The sequence below is a fragment of the Artibeus jamaicensis genome, unplaced genomic scaffold (assembly GCF_021234435.1).
Source record: "Artibeus jamaicensis isolate MK-2021 breed Jamaican fruit bat unplaced genomic scaffold, CSHL_Jam_final contig_1028, whole genome shotgun sequence".
NCBI classification, from domain to species: domain Eukaryota; kingdom Metazoa; phylum Chordata; class Mammalia; order Chiroptera; family Phyllostomidae; genus Artibeus; species Artibeus jamaicensis.
Genome location: NW_026521201.1, coordinates 2,587,944 through 2,605,502, shown reverse-complemented (window position 1 = coordinate 2,605,502; position 17,559 = coordinate 2,587,944). Strand labels below are relative to the sequence as shown.

At 43.3% G+C, this 17,559-nt stretch overlaps 1 protein-coding gene and 1 pseudogene across 3 annotated transcripts in view; one reads left to right on the top strand and one right to left on the bottom strand.

The window, feature by feature from the left end:
* Nucleotides 1-17,559, top strand: part of TMCC3 (transmembrane and coiled-coil domain family 3) — a 285,572-nt gene that overhangs the window by 196,984 nt on the left and 71,029 nt on the right. Inside the window, exon 1 of one of the 3 annotated variants that reach the window (XM_037135011.2) lies at nt 6,098-6,323. The exons of the other annotated variants lie outside the window; for them this stretch is intronic. Within the exon in view, the coding sequence (XP_036990906.2) occupies nt 6,246-6,323 (78 nt within the window). The 5' untranslated portion in view covers nt 6,098-6,245. Of the gene's footprint in view, nt 1-6,097; nt 6,324-17,559 lie in introns of those variants that run through there. 3 annotated transcript variants of the gene reach the window in all.
* On the bottom strand, nt 2,577-5,264 carry LOC119041633 (transformer-2 protein homolog beta-like; annotated as a pseudogene).

The following is a 17,559-nucleotide window of genomic DNA, read 5'->3' as shown; positions in this document are numbered from 1 at the left end:
GTTCTGACCGGTAGAATGTGACAGGAGTGATACTCTGCCAGTTTCAGGCTAGGCCTTAGGAGGTTTGGCAGCTTTTGTTTTTGTTTTCTTGGACACCAGTCATCATGTAAAGAAGTCCAACTGCCCCAATGGAGAGAGGGGAGCCCTTGGATGATAATAAAAAATACTGTATGGTTAAAAATGTAAGCATATACAAAGAGAGACAAACCCCAGGCAGTCCAGCCACCCCCATTTTTTTAGGTGCTAACATATGAGTGAAGCCATCTAGGGTACTTCAGCCCCAGCCCGTGTCCCATGGAGCAAAGAGAAGCCATCCCCTTGGAGGCCTACTCAAATTACAGAATCAAGAGCAAGTGAAAGGTAGTTGTAAGGCAGTACATTTTAGGGTGGTTTGTCATACACCAATAGATCGTGGAAAAGCAGGAGCTAGTGCTCTAACTCAGTAAGGAACCTTCCTCCTTTCACACTCTGCTTTACTCAGAGGCTGTCTTTGTAGGGTGGCTAGGACATCCGCCAGGACAGCAGGCACACATCCTACCAGCCCAGCAATGTCCACTGAAAGAGCGCCGCTCTTTTCCTATGTTTCCAGCAAGTCTCAGGGGGGATCCTGATTGGCTGTGACTGGATCATGTGCCTAAGTTACAGTGATTTTGATTGGCAAAGGCTGGACCACGTGGCCCTCACTGGAGCCAATGGTAGGGCTGGCCTGCCTCACTGAAAGCACTTGGATTAAAGGTTGGGTTGGGATGGGTCCCCAAAATCCAGGACCTGTTTTAAAAACAAGGAACTGGATGCTGGGTAGGAAAAAAACAAGTATGTACTATAAAAGTCGAGGGTAATCCTACATGTTTTATAAACCCCGTTCTCATCATTCCAAACTTTAAGCCAGTAGAACTAATGTGACCTGTTCCACTTTAGTTTTAGTGCCTAGCGTGTACTGCCTTATTGTGCTGCTTACACTTAGGAAGTAAATTCTTATTTCACACTTAGTCTTTGTACTTTTATGTTCCTTATTGTTCTGACTGCATTTGTTACTGTAAAAGTGTGATTTTTTTCATTACTTTTTGTGAAGAGAGGCTTTTGGAGGTATCAGCAGAGGCACAGACAATGCTCACAATGACAGGCGAAATCTGCATTCTCTTTCTGTCATCTTCCTCTCTCCCACTCTCTCTCCCTTAAGGACTGACAAAACCCTAGGCAACGCCTCCAAAAGAAGGGACAGGGTCTATTAACCCCTTGGGGCCTACTTGCCAATAGGAGAGCCAAATAGTGATCAGCACTGCTTGTTTTCTGTCTTTTCTGGGAAGCTTGGTCTTGCACTACTTAATCTGTGTATTTAAAAACGAGTTTTTGCCCTGGCCCATGCGCCTCAGTTGGTTGGAGCATTGTCCCATAATCGAAAGGTTGCAGATTCGGTCTTCGTCAGGGTGCCTGGGTGCCCAGTCCAGGCACACAAAGAGGCAAGCAATCAGTGTTTCTCTCTCTCCCTCCCTCTCTCCCTTACTCTCTCTAAAAGCAATGAGAGAAATATCCTCAGGATTTTTAAAAACACTATTATTTTTATATGAGCGCCCAGTAGAGGAGCTTCGGGGCCCACAGAATAAGTCCAAATGATCAAAAAAGCACTTCCTCTGTTAAATGACATTCAAGTGAATGTAACAAAGTGTTTATTTATCCTTTTTACTGAGGGTGAGCATTTCCAGGATGGGGTTCCTCTAAGGAATGCCAAGACATTAATAGAAATCAAGATGCCTGGTGGCGCATACTGACGTGAACCCAACTTTGGTTTGTCTGAGACCTCACTTAGGTCTGACCTCTGTACAGTTATGTACGTGCAGTTACACAGTTACACACACACACCCCTGAGTATTGTACTCCGTGTAGCCCTAAGTAGCTAGAAAACAAAAGTTAGGTATCAGGCAAAAGAGGGGAAAAGCCCAGAAACAAGATTTTCAGAATGGATCTTTGTAGGGCTAAATTGACATAATGACCAGTTAATAGTAACAGACTATCTTGACTTTGTAAACAAGCTTTATACCTATAAAAATGCTGTTATGTTTATTTATTTGAGTTAGGGTGCCCCCACTGGTGACTTGAATCTCAGGATTAAGAATGCCATCATCACCTCTGTGCCTTGAGTCTTCGTTGCTTTTAAACTTTTAAAATTATTGTGGCACATTGTGTGTGAATGAATACATACCCAGTGTGGAGACAGTCATTCATTCAGTGGACCGTTATTTGCCATCTGGTACTCCTCTCCTATCAAATCTTTCTTCTTCTCCCCAACAGAGATAACTACTGTCCTGAAATTAGTGTTTACCATGCTTTTGTTTTTCCTACTAGTTTTGCTATATATCTTTGTTCTCCTAAAAACATGAGTCATTTAATTTTTATCTTTTTAAAGTAAAAATCAAACTTTGTGTGTTGCTTTTTGCCATTTGGTAACATTTAGACACAGGCTTTGATCTTCAGAATACCCTGGATTCAGTAGAAAAACCTTCATTTTAAATGAAGTTTTGTGCAATAGTAACTTCTCAGCAATTGAAATTTAGACTGTAAAAAAATACACACAAAACATAGTTTTCTGAAAACACTTAACTTGGAACAAAGCACTGAACTACACAAATGCAGAATGAGAACTGCATTTCAACTCCACCAAAAGTAGTCATCATAGAAAGTGTAAAAGTCACCTAACTTCACTAGGTGCTGTTCACTTTTTAAACAGGAGGCAATAGAAAATATTGTCCACAAACAATATCCAAACTCTAGGGCAGGTTTCAGAAAGTCTTCAACTTCATGCTTTAATAGCGAGGAGGTGAATGTGATCGAGATCTGGAACGTGGTTGGTCTCCATGACTACAGTAAGGAGAAGGTGACCGCCTTCTATAAATCTGATCCCTGTCTGGAGCAGCTCTCCATCTTTCTCTTCCACCTCCTCCTCCCCTCCGTGATCTGCTGTAGTAGTCCCGGTCATCATAGCCTCGATGGTATCCTCTGTCATAGTGAGCTACCATAGACAGGTCTCCCCATGTAAATTCCTGGTGTTGGGGTATGAGGTCTCTTTGTTGTAGAGAAATCACCTCTGATTCTATGTCCATCAAGCTCCATTCCATTGGAATGTTCTTTTGCTTCCTTGGCATCATCTACATTTTCAAAATATACAAAGGTAAATCCTCTTGAACATAGACTGCCGGTCATATACAATACACACATCTGCATTGGGGCCATATTTAGAGAATCCTTCTCTTAGAACTCTTTTTGTAGCATACAAGCTCAACCCAAATACTCTAAGACAACAGTAAGGATCATGATTTGCCTGAGAACCCCAAATGATGCCTGCGAGTAGAAATGGGAGACTAACTGTTGCTACAACATCTTCTATAATCTCAACTATAAGTCCTGCCACAGGATCATCTATGACAGTGAGATGGAGATTGTGACCTTGTATGATGCCTTCAAAAACTTCTTCTTGATCTAGATCTAGATCCAGTTCTGGAATGCCTGGAATCTTCTTTGGATGGAGATCTTTCAGGGGTGTGCCTTACAGACTTCCCAGATCCATGAGCACTTCCGCCTCTGGAAGCAGAACAAGGATTCTAGCTGCCACCACTGTCGCTCCTAACTCCTAGCTGCTGCCCCCTCTCTTGTCTGAAAGTGCTTCATTCAAGGATATCAACCTCTTCTTCTTTATAGAGGCTCCCTTAATCTTTATATTTTTAACTTTACATGAATAAAATCATAATGCATGTAATTTTACGTGGCTTGCTTTTTTCATTTTGAAGCATTGTTTGTGAAAATCATCCATATTGATTGTTTTTAGCTCCAGTTGTGTCTGTGGTTTGTTTTCACTTTATTATTACTCCTCTTTATAAGTAGAAGTTTTATAATTTTAATGTAGTTGAATTTTCATGGTTTATGCTTTTTGTAACCTACTTCTTATGGGTTGAGATCATAATGATATTCTCCAATTTTCTTCTGGCAGTTTTAGAAGTTGTGTCCCTTCCCCCCGCCCCCCCCCCACCTTCAGGCCTCTGCTCTATCTGGTATTGATTTTTGTGTACCCTGTGACCCTGTGAGGTGTAGGAATCTTGTTCCTGTAAGTGAAAAGGCAGAGCATGCCACTCTACTCCTTTGTTTAAAATTTTCCAAATATTCCCATCTTCCTCAGAATTAAAGTCAAAGTTCTTAAAATGGCCTGAAAGGTCCAGACCTCTGAAATGTCTCTGACTTAATCTCCTACTGTCTGTCCAGGGAACACTGGCCTCCCTGATCTTCCTCAAACACTCCCCAAAAGCACCTGCCCCAGGGCCTTTGTACCTGCTGTTCCTTCTGTCTGAAACTTTCAGATATCTACATCACTGGCTCCCTCCCTTTTCAGGTCTCTGCTCAAATGGTCCTTATCATAGAGGCCTTCTCTGGCCACTGTAGCTATAATTGTACACATACATACTCACACACTAACATTTGACTCTCTGTTCTGAAAGAATTTACCCAAAAAACTCTCTGAGCCTGCTATACTTGTGTCACACATATAGGGGTATTTTAAAGTCTTGATTAAATTTCTTGAATGGTTTTAGGACTATATGGGGTTTTCTTTTTCTTAAGTTAGTTTTAATCAGTTTAATCTCTTCATTTAAAAGTATTTTTATTTTACTTTTTGAATAGTTAATATATGCATACAACTCAAACATTCAAGTTTTAAGAGAATATACAGTGAAAAATAAATCTCTCTTCTATCCCTTCCTTCTAGCTACCTAGTTCTCTTCTCCTGTCATCAGTTTCTTGTCTATTTCTCTAGTTTCTTTCTTATTCTCCCAGAAATATGCTATGCATATATAAGCATATACATATATGGTTTTTACCATATGTAAATGGTGAAATACCATATAAATTATTCTGCGCATTGCTTTTTCACCTAACCATATATGTTAGAGTATCTCTGTAGCCATATATAGTGAGCTGCCTCATTCCATTAGTTTCCTAATACTCCACTGGTTGAATGTATCATAATTTACATTCAGTCTCCTTCTGAAGGACCCTTAGATTGTCTTTGCATTGGTCTTCTAACCAGTGTCCTTTACCCATGTTCAATCAGTGCTTCTCATGGCTGTCACATACATCCTTTTAAATTTCCATCCTGATTTCGTCATTTCCCTGTTCAGAAACCTCCAGCAGCTTCCCAGTGCTCACAGAACCAGAATGAACGTCTTCGTCTTGTAAGTAGAGCCCTGCACCACATGGTTTCCACCTACTTTTTCCAGCATGTCCTTCTGTTCCTAAAGACACCCCCTAAACCGATAACTGGAGGTTTTCCAAACATGCCTTTGTTTTATGCTCAGTACTTTCCTAAGGCTTGCACTCCTCTAGCCCCTCACCTCTTCGAAGGGGAGAAGCTAGCGTACCTGTTGTTCCTTCCGGGCTGCTCACTTTGCACTGGGACTCCTCCCTGGAGCAGCTGCACGTTCAGTATTTCAAGGCAGTCACCCACTACACACACCCTGCATAACCAGACCTGGTGTTCTGAATGTTGGCTTAGGTGACAATACTGAAAATTTCCTGAGGGCAGGGACTATTCACCGGAAATAGGGAATACTGAAATGAAAAGCTGTCTTGACTTTCAAGTAGCTTCCAACATAGAGGTGAGCTACACCTGCAAAATTAAAACACACAGCACCATAGATCTTCCTTAAGTGGAAGTGTGTTCTGTTCTCAGTGAAATTACAAGAAAAACTTAAAAAAAACCTCTGGTTCCTGTTCCAGGGTCTGGCACATGGCAGATACCCAGTAGATGCATGTTGAATATAAAATAATAATAACCTGAAAGCAAGAGTTTAAGGCAAGCCTCAACATCTTGTCAAAAATCCATCTTTTATCATAAATATACAAATAAGTCAACAAACAGATGTCGCTTGGCTTTTGAAGAAAAAAAGAGCCGTGTGGGAAGGGGGTGGAATCAAATTTCATCAAGGGAAGGAGGCGGAGAAGTCGCACCTGCAGAAAGGTCCGCGCCCCGGCCGGGCGCACTCGGGGAGGCGGGGAGAGGAAAGGGGAGGAGACTCCCTGGTCCCGGCTCCGCCCCACTTCACCCCGAGGCGGCGGCGCGGGGCGGCCGCCAGGCTGTCGGCACCAGCTGCAGCAGCCCGCGCCTCCCGCTCCGCCGCGGTTCCCAGGGCGACTCAGCACCGCTGGCAGCCCCAGGCGCTGCGGCCCCGGGAGATCGGGAAGTTCCCGGTGCAAGCGCCGAGATGCCGGGCAGCGACACGGCGCTCACGGTGGACCGGACATATTCCGACCCTGGCCGGCACCAGCGCTGCAAGAGCCGGGTAAGCGGCCGAGGCTGGGGTGCTGGCGACGGGGCGCCCGGCCACGGGGCGAGGCCGGGTGGGCTTCGGCTCCCGCGTCCACTACCGCTGGCCCTCCAGTTTCTCCGCCTGACACTCACCCTTCCCCGCTGCCCCAGGTCCGAACTTTCCCGCCCTTGGTCACGCTGAAGGGGCTGGGACCGAGGGGTCGTCGGAGCCCGGCCTGGGGCTCTGAGAACCCAGGTCCACCACCGGGTGGGGCGCGATGGAAGCCCGGCCCGCGGACCCCCGCACCCCGCCCTCCCGCACCCTCCGTCCCCGAGCGCCTGGCCGGGGCGCCGGGACTCCCCGACCGCCGCGCTCTCCGCCAGGGAGCGCCCTGCGCGCGGTGCCGAGACGCGAGGGAATCCCGCCACCCCGGCCCCCGGTCCGCGGCGGGACAGCCTTCCGCGCGGCCGGCCCTCCCCGCGGCCGAGTCTCCCGGCCCCGGGGTTTCGCGGGCGGGGCGGGGGGCGGGGGGCGCGGCGGGAGCGCCCGGAGGCTCGGCGGGAATGAAAAGTCAGGCTTCGCGCTGCCGCTCCGGAGTTTCTAGCCGTTCGGAGAAGACGCCTTCTCCATTGTTTGCAGTGTAATTTGCTGTTGCTGATTTCGGCTGTGGTCGAAAATAGCTCTTCAGAGCAGGCAGCAGGGACTAGCCCTGCAGCGCTTCAAAATCCAGATGGAGGCGGCGGCCTGAGCGCTGGTCCCTGTAGGGAGAGGAAGCCTCCTTCCCCCCACCCCTGCCGGATACCTTTGCCCTCCTGGGCTGTTGCATCGTCCAGGCCCCGATTCACTCCTTGGCCGATTGAAGTGCCTTTTGGAACAGCACCTCCTCCACCCTGGCATTTGTTCTGGCAGGAGATACCTGGATTTGTTCTTTGCCCAGCTAACTACTCGCTTTTCCGATATCTCAGTATTTGAGTGTCAGCTGCCTTGTATAAAGTTCACAGAGGTATAATCGTGTTCAAATTCTGGCTTTTCACCTCCCAGATCCAGAGCCCAACCGGATGGGAAAAATAGCAACAGCGACAGAAATGTGGCGCCGCCCCTTGTGCAGGATTTGGGTGTTTAATCATAATTCAGAGAAGTTATCAATTGCCCCAGAAGTGAAGTGACAAACCCCTGGTATATTTACCTTTGTTCCCTTTTTTCTTTTGGCCTTTGTTAATCAGTTTAGCATAATGATTTAGGTTGTTACAGGTTAAATATATTTGGTGGAATAATACGTCCTGCATCCATTCCACTCTCCTCCCCTAAATGAATTCTCTTATTTGTTGTACTTTCTTTAAAAGTGTCATAACAATTTGTGGTGAAAATAACCAGAAACTCCATTTGGAAGAAAGCATTGGCAAAAGATCTTTGTTAACTTAGAAGTTTTTGGAACGATGACTGCTAGTTGTTAACATGGTTAACTGTGAAGAAAGGCGAGGGTCTTTATTTCTAAAGCATTAGTAATTGGGGGAATCTATATTAATGTCGCTGTTGACAGGAGACATTTTAGACTTGAAGAAAGTGTGGAAGCATGGGTTTGCTTTCACAACTGTTATAATCTTTATGTAAATAACATGATTAGTGATCTTTTAGTGATCTTTATGTAAATAACACGATTAGGGATGGATGGCTCACTGGTAACTCATTCAAACGTTTTAGTAAAACTCACAGAACTCACCAAAACTCCCTCTTCATAATCCATAATATAGTGATGATAAAGTTTTTACCTCAACTATTTACAGATGAAAAGCAAATGGGTAACTTAACTGCAGACTCAATTTCTGTGCTGTATCTGGTATTGTTCTGTTTTGACACCATTGTTCCATTATAACACCCTTCTTTTTGGTTAAAGTGCCACAGACTTATGTGAAGGGGGCTTCTTGTTTTTTAAAATTCTATCCACGACCTTATACCTGCTACACTGTGTGATGAATAATGGAGATAGAGCCCTAGGCTGCTCAGTGACAGGTTACAGAACAGGTCTGAGAAATGGGTCATTAGATGATCCCATTGTTGTGCAAGTGTATCAGGTGGGAATAGGGAGGTTTACAGTTGTTTGTATGGGGAATAACAATACAAGAATAGAATGTGTTTCATGTACTTGCAACTGTAAACCTGCTTTTGCTCACCCCTGTATGGAGTGCTCTGATACACACCCAGATGGTGTGTCCTACTACACACCTAGATTGTAAGGTAGAGTCGAGAACAGCTTGTTATTGTGCAAAACGACCTGAGATTAAATCAAGAACAAGAGAAAGGGACGCAATCAAGAGACACAGTGAACACAAGATGTATCGTACGAGGCTACTGCCAGCCTAATCTGGCAGCTGTTTTACAGCACACTTTAAAAAATAAGTTGAAAGAGTACACTCTAAAGGAATGATAAAAAAAAGTATACTATCGTAAATACATAAACCAGTAACATTTATTATCACGATCAAGTATTATGTCCTATGCATAATGTTATGTGCTGTATACTTTTATATGATGACAATGCAGTAGTTTCATTCACATCAGCATCCCCACAAACACACAAGTAACATGTTGCACTGTGACATTACAGTGCCTAAGATGTCACTACGTGGGCAGAGATTTTTCAGCTCCATTATAATTTTATGGGAACATGGTCATGTATGTGGTCTGTCATTAACCCAAATATTGTTATGCAGTGCCTGACTACACCTGCTTTTTAAGTAAACCATTTATTAAAACTGAGTTAGACATTATAGTATATACTGATTATTCTAAATTAGCTTATTGGGCAAATGAAATCTATTGAGGACTATAAGAAGTCAGACTGAAGAGGGCTAAAACTTGAGTGGACAATAATTACAAGTTCTGCAGCAGTGATGCTAAGATCCCTGTTTGAACTTCTCGACCATCTGCTTTTAGGGGTTTTATTGTTGAGACATGAGGAATAGAGATAACTAGTGGAAATTTTGTTACTGCATAAGAACTTTTCTCCAGTGGAGCTGATGTAATTTTGAGTCTGTCCTTAAGGCTGCAATAAGCCTGCTGTAATGAAGGGAAAAGCCACAACAGTTTTCCTGTGCAGAGAATATTAACCCCATTAGATGATTCTAGCTCCTGTTTTGTGGGATTCACTTAGATGTAGCTATAAAGACACGTTTTCTTTATACTCAAAAAGTATGCAAAAGAAAACCATCAAGCAGTATTAGGGTTTAATTTCTTGATGTCACCCTCTCCTTGGCAATAAGCCATCTAATAGAGTTTTATAAGAACTCTTTTGTGAACTCATTTGGTAAATGAGCTCCTCGAAAAACACTGTAACTAACGAGACCTGGGGGTGCCTGGGAAGAGTTGATTAATCTTTCAGAGATGTGCAGTTTCCTCATAGGAAGGACCTAAGACTCTATGAGATCAAATTCTTGGTTACTGAGTGGTCATATTTTTGAGTTCCAAATTGATACCGTGTGAAGGCAACAGGGAAAGTACACATCGATCTTGCTGAACTTGGTTAAGCCTTTGGGATTATAATAATAATGAGGCAGTTTACTCTTTTAACATGGGAGAAGTCTATTTTTGTAGCCAGGTGGACTAACCTAGATTTTTCCCCCCTCAGTGAAAGTGTAATGAGTTCTGTGATTGTCTCTAAGCTGACAAGTCAGGATCATTCACAATTTTAAACTTCTGGGTAAAACTCAGAAATGGTGCATGTTAACTTGGTGCACATAATATAACCCTACTTTAAAAGAAAGAATGTACATAATTAGACTCCTACTTTTCTTTCATGTCCTAGATAAAGCCTATCATTTTTTTTGAGAATACAGGCAGTCTGGTTTTTATTAATCAATTATGTGCGAATCAAATTTTATGTTCTAACTTTAAATGTTCTAAAAGGCCACCTTCCGCAGCCCTTTATCCTTATGTAAGGTGAATAGTTTTATTCTTGTTCTGTTGGTATCACCATTAATCAGAACTCTAATCATCCTGAGAGATTACCTTCCCCCCATCTCTAATTTATCAGCCATTCCACTGGCTCTTTCTTTAATGTTTTACTGGAGTTGGTTCATTTCTCCTGTCATCTCCCACCTTATTTTAGCCACTTACATAACCTTAGAAGGAGATAACTGGTGCACTAGCTTCCTCATTGCTCTGCGATTTTGTCAACCTCCACTCCATCTTGCCTGCAAGGACCACTTTCATTAGGCTGGCCCCCGGAAGACAGATCTTGCATTAGCACTGCTGACTAGGGGTGGGATCTTGGACCTATAATCTTTCTAAGTCTTAGAGTCCTCTTCCATATCCTAGGGGTGTTACCAGGGATAAATGCAGTAATTTCTATGAAATGTCAGGTACACAGTAAGAACTCAGTCGATGGTAGCTGTTTTTGTTATTACTATATAAAAAGTGATCATAGCTTGAAATGGAAAGACTACTAATTTGGTGAATGGGACAGTCTTTTCTGGTATTTTTAGCATTTTGCTCTTTTCTCATCACATTGGTTGTTCTCATGCTTGTCATTTACATGTTTAAACTATAGGCACTGGCACTCTGTGAGAGAGGCTCTGTTCATGAATGAGCGAGAGAAGCTTCATTCATTTACTAATACCTGTTGAGTGAATACCTTCTATGTGCTGGCTTCGGTGCCAGTATCAGTAATATAATGGTGAATGGAACAGCCTGGCCTCTCCAGAAGTTTAATGTCTATTGGTTTTATTTTATTTCTACTTCTGGCCCAGGAAATGCTTTTCTTTTTTTAGAGGAAGAAATGATGATAATAAGTACAAGTCTCTAACATTTGAAGAAAAAACCTGTGTCAGCCATGGTGGCCACCTGTAGTGCATCTACAAGTGTTCTTTGGTTTGGAAGTAGATCCGGAAATGTACAATGAGTAATGGCCAGACACAGTCAGGAAAGAGGGCGTCAAAGCCCTTCTCACAGTGGAAATGGTTGGGCAATGAGGCAGAGAGGTAAGGATCACATGCTTACTTCCTGGCCAGGAACTGGAGAGAGTGGAAACAGACTTTTGTCGGAGGTGACACTGACCTAGTCAGATGGTAAACTGATATTTTGTGAGTACACTTTGAACCAGTGATTTGCGTTATTCTGATGTGTTAATTAAAGGAATAGTGAATAACGATGAGTCTTATAAGTTGGATTTTTCTTAAATTTAGGATGGATAGATTGATGTGGTATGTGTGTTTTGAGCTATGCTTTGCTGCAAGCTTCCCAGTTCTCCCTTCAGAGGAGAACAAATTGCCATTCCCCACCAGCTTACCAGCTCATCACATCTGCTGTGGAACACCACAACAGCTGCTACCTAGTTGGATCACAGGATGTGTTGCTTCAGACCCCCTGCCCTAATCTCCAGGGCTGCTTGCTGGTAAGGTCAGAAATCAACTGGGTCCTCAGTGGAAATTGCCTAAGTCTTGATAGGGGAGGCTGCAGCTTTCAGTCCTGCTGTTTCTTAATTGTGTTTTTATGTTTTCAGTGGAGTGGGGAGGTGAGAGCGAAGGAAGAGAAGCATGAATCACTGTCCCGTGAATCAGAATGAGGACTTTGCACTCCTTAGAAAAGGAACATCAGGATATATGATCAGTGCATAATCCAGCTGTTTCATTGACTTGTGGGGAGAAGGATGCTGCTTAGAGGAGAACTTAGCACGTGTGTTGATTATTCCTCTGTGAGGAAGCAACAAGCACATAAATGAAAAGAATTCAGTAGCAATGATAGTGGCCCATATGTACTAAGTCTCTGCTATACACTAGGCACAATATCAAGCACTTCAGATGCACCCCTTAATCTTCCTGATATCCTATTTATAATTCCATTTTACCAATGAGGGAGTTGAGGTCCAGGCAGTTAAATAATTTGTCCAAGGTCCTGTGGCTTTTAGGAAATGGTAGTGCTAGCATTCGATGAACCAAGATCTAGTTTGAGAGCTTGCATGTTAACCACTCTCCTATCTTCTGCTTCTGAAGTGAGTACCAGAGAGCAGTTTGGTCTTAACAGACCTGTTGAATGCTTGGAGATGGATGTGTGTGACTTCTGCAGGACACCTGGCCAGTGGTGTATTCGAGACTTTTATGACACAGCATTTTGCCAGTCCTTTGCATATAGTCTTATATCTCTGGTAAACATTTGATGAGTGAATGATTTAAACTGATAATCCCAGAATTTTTTGTAATGCCTAGGATATAACAGTGTAAGTCTATCAGAATTTTGCTGATAGTTTGGGGTACTCTTAGGAGCTGCTAAATAAACTCACAATTTAAGAATAGAGTTAAAAATCATCTGCTAGCCCAGTATTGGTCTCCAGAGGATAAGCAGTTGAAGGACACAACAAGGGTGGTTCTTCCTCGTCACAACAGTCTGGTGTCACCAGGTCTTTCTGCAGGACTCAGCCTCACTGGATTGAAGGCATGCGCTCCTCGTTTTTAAGGCAGAGGGTTATAAAGTTAGACTTAAAGGTTTAACGACGTTAGAACTCAAAGGATGTTCAGACATTAACTCCACACCATCCCACTTGCAGATACAGCCAAGGGACACCCAGCCAGACCGTATCCAGTAAAATTGTGTGACTAATACAGACTGATTAGGACTAACCATTATACCAACTACTGTCCTAAAAGAGAGTTCCTTAAAAGAAAACAGTTTTAAATATGTTTAAATACCAAGTTAGTTGCTAAGTTATATGGGCTAAACATCTCAAAATTAATAGAGGTGTAGAATGAGAATTAAAAATTTTTAAGTAGGGAATTAATTGAACAGATTTAAAATTTTCTGAGCTTTCTAGGTTAAAAAATGAATTTAAATGATTTAGCGTTAGGCCATCAGTTTTCTGAATTTAGTTCTAGATTTTGGCAGGGTCGGGACGAAGAGCTGTGACGATTCACATGCCAAGCTACTTAGCTGCACTAAGCCTGCTGCCACTTTTTGAAAGTTATCTTTTCTCAATGAGGTGTCTTTTCATTGTTGATTTTTTTTTCTTAAAATAAAGTTTTTGAGAAATGAGTATCCTATGTTGGGGTGGGGTGTTGGGAAAAAAGATAGTCTAGATGTCCAAGTCATGAGTATATCCTCTATGTATTTAATTTAAAATGGAATCCAAGCCTTCTCCTCCCTCTGAAGCTCTCTGTTCCTGTGACGCTGGCCCCGAGAGCATCTTCCAGCACCAAGTGCCTTTAGGATATGTACCAGTTTCCATACAGCATAGCCTGTAAACACAGAAAGACCACCTGACAGTGCTGCAGCCCTGGGGGAGACCCTGGGGGGGTTGTTGGCCTGTTGAGAGGAGGTGCACTGCAGTGCCTGCCCCGACGAAGTGTCTCTCTGGGGCAGATTCTGTATGATTTCTGCCTCAGCCTCCAGCTCGAGAGCCCAGCTCTGGAGTAAGATGTGGCTTCAGCACATCATACAAGACATTTCTACTTAGATGTTCTACAAGCACCTCAAAGAGTATATATCATGCTTAATTCATTTTCTTAAATGTCTGCCCACACTCCTGGTTAATGCTTTTCCCATACAGCCAATTCTTAAACAAGATGCATGGGAATGTCCTCAGTCACCTGTGTCTTACACACCACAGCCAATGGTGTAAGTCTTAAATTTTCTCAGTCACCTTTCTCTCGTCATCCCCAACATCACTCCCTTTGTTTTCACTTCTGGGTTTGAGATTAGGATGAAGTGTTAAGAGTGTGGACTCAGGAGTCAAACTTGCTTGTCAACTCCTCTGCTTACCAGAATGACTTTGAGAAGCGGCGTCAGGAAACCCATCATAGCATTTGTTGTTCTGAGGTTGAGTCATTCATTGTCTTCCAGACAGTTTGCCAATCTTCAGTCATTCCCACACCCAGGCATAGCCTTGTACCACCTGTACAGTTGTTTACCTAGTATTCCTAAACCAGTTCACTCCTTGAAAGTTAAATTTATTTTTAAAGGATCACTGTTACTATTCCAGCTGAATATGGTCTGACCCTCTGAAGCCGCCAGTGCCAGATTAGTAAATCATAGTAAATGTGGAAGCTTTGTCAGAGAGCTGTAGCACAAAATAGAAGCTTCTCCTGGACTGAATCAACTGGATTGGGTTGAGGATTGTTTTGAAGGCAATGACTTGCTGCTCCCTGTGATGCTATTTTAATGGGAAACACTGGTCTTAATGTATCATCTCTTCTGCATTTATGAAGCATGGCCCAGAAGTTGTTTAGAAATATTTTCTCACAGACTGTGCAAATTTGGGTACTTGAGTGTAGGGACGAACAAAGCCCGCTCTGGTGAATCGAAGGCGGTCTTGTCGGCGCAGGAAGACTCGGACAGTGCGGTGCACAGGGAGAGTTACACCTGTGCCAGGCAGGGCGTGTCTCTGGTCTTCTGATGACTGGAGAGAAACTGAGGTGACAGAAGACCTTTAAGAGTCTTTGGGAATTTCAGGCAAGGACAGAAAGTGGTGAGTGGAGAAGAAATTTAAACCTGTGGTTTTCTGAAGTAAAGTTGACTCTAATAAGATGTGTACGTAGGCTTGCTCTGATGGAAGGGAATTAAATGGTGCTGCAGCCTTTCACAGAAATTTCGACATAGCACATGTCTAAAACTAAAGTATGTCCTTAGTGAAAACTATGCTCGGCGTCCCAATAGATTTACTCCAGTGTGTGCAACTGTGCATTGAGCCCAAACGTGCCTTTGTTTCTCCTGCGTGAAGAGGACGTGATGAGCCAGAAGGCTTGGAGCCCTACTCAGATAGGCAGTGGCATACTATTTTAATCTCACAAATTGGAACAGGTGGCCTCTATTTGAGACTGAATCACTAGCTGGCATAGATTTTCATTTATCTGAAAATATGAGGCCCATTCAGTAAGAGCTGCTCAAGCCCTGTTGGCATCAGACAAAGTACTTGAAAGCCTTGACCCCTAAAAGCACACAAGACTGAGAGAAGACAGAACAATGCAGTGTAATAGTCGGCGGCTTTGATTTGGTGTTGCGAGTGGAGCTAGTGGAGAGTGTGGTGGAGCGAAGCATGTCCAGACGCTGGAGAGGGCTACTTGTAAATATTTCTCCAGGTGAGGAAAGTGTCTGGTATCTCTTTGGAGTCCGCACCTAAGACGGTTGCAAAGGACTCTGTGCAGTCTTCATGTCTTTACAGGCAGGAGGCGAAGGGGGTTTGAGGGTGACTCAGCTTGCCACAAATACACAGGATGAGGTACCTTAAGACACCTCCAATAAAATCAGAGATGTTCTCCAGATTATGAATTTCTCCAGCCAAAGCACTCCTTTATTTTTACTCTATGCCTGGCATAGAGTCTTATCTATATCTTCCTTTACATCCTTCAATAGGCAGAATCTCTGCCTATTGGAAGACACCCAGAGTCTCTCACCTGACCTTCACCTTTCACCCGCTGTCTGCTTTGAGCTCCGGTGCCCTTCCTTGTGGACTCCCATGCCTGGCCTCTGTGCCCTCGGGCACTCGCTCCATCCTTTCACAGGGGAATGTTCCTGTTCCTTGTATGTCTTCATGGAGCCTTGGTATTTGGGGCTTTGTAAATGGTAAATCAGGGTATGTTATAAAATTGCACTATAGACTTGATAAGCTGGAAAACATTCTGTTCTTGACTTTTATCATTGCAGATTAATCTAGTTTTAATTGCTGAACAGGCTTACAGGTGTTCATAATTTATTTGACCACTTCCTTGTGAAGCGCATGTGGATGGCTGCTGCTTAGGCACTTGGCTGACTGCCCGCAAACAGACTTCTTTTTTGTTCGATTGAAGGATATAAGTGGGCTGTACATTCTTAACAGTGAAATTGCTCAGCAAAGGGCTCAGGCACTTTAAATTACGAGATTGCCAACTTGAATGCTGTGCCTACTTCGTGTCAAACAGTAGGAGCTGAGGGGGCAGCAGTGAACCAAGATGGTACAGTGTATGTTACCATCCATGTATGAACATGCTCAGCTCACATCTTTCTGACACTGTGTATTTTAATGCTTTTTGATCCTTGTCAATCTGATGGCTGAAAACTGGTAGTTCATTCTAATTTATATGTTTCCTGATATGACTGAATTTGATCATATTTTAAAATTTTATATTTTGAAATAATTATAAACCCACAGGAAGTTGCAGAAAAATGAAACAGAGATACATGTTCACGTTTCCCTCACCCAGACTCGCCCAGTGGTTACACCTCTAGAACAATAAGTTGATCATGTTTTTACATAATTAAAAAACATTGTATTGTAAACTATCTGTTTTATATTCTGGCTCTGTGTATTGGGTTACTAATCTTTTAAATTTGTAGAAGTTTTTTTACTTATTAAGTAAATTGTTTTGCACATACGTATTTTCTAGTTTGTCATTCCCGACTGTGCTAATTTTCTGCTATTGTGTAACATTACAAATTCAGCAGCTTAGAACAACACCCATTTTATTATCTCTCAGTTTCCAAGGGCCAGGAGTCCAGGCACAGCTTACCTTCATCCTCTCCTCAGTTTTGTCAGCCTAAAGTCAAGGTGTCAGTCAGGACCACAGTATCTTCTGAGGCTTGGAATCCTTTTCCAGGCTCGCTGGTTCTTCACCGAAGTAACTTCCTTGCAGCTGGACTGAAGCACGCAGCCCCCGGTGGCCATGCACTGCTCCCTGCCAGTTGGCCCTCTTCACCACGTGGCGGTTTGTTCTTCAAGGCCAGAAGGAGAGCGTCTCTGTTGTGTTTGTCTCTTCCCTCCGTCAGGGCCGTTGCCCAGGATGGCTGTGAATGCGGAACACAAAATCGTAAACTTACTTAAATATTATGAGACTTTTTTGGGATTACGTGTCACAATGATTTTAATGTGTGGCCCTAGACAACTCTTCTTCCAGTGTGGCTCAGAGACACCAAAAGGTTGGACACCCCAGCCAGGCCCTCTTTGAAGGGGCTCACCTGATTAGGCCTGGCCTACCCAGGTAGTCCACCTTCTAATTAACTGAAGTCAACTGCTAGAGAACTTTGATTACATCTGCAAAATTTGTTCACCTTTGCCATATAATATGACCCAGTCTGAGAGTGAAATCCGTCATAGTCACAAGTCTTGTCACTTGAAAGGGGAGGGTAAAATACAGGGTGTGTACACCAGCAGGTGGGAGTCCTGGGGCCATTTGAGAATTCTCCCTACGGCACTGACCTAATTGATGACCTGTCATGTGTTTGCTGAGTGTAGAGATAGCACGTAGCAAACACTGAATAAAATATTAATCAGACTTTGCCATAAAGAAATTTAAAAATGTTAGGTTTGTGT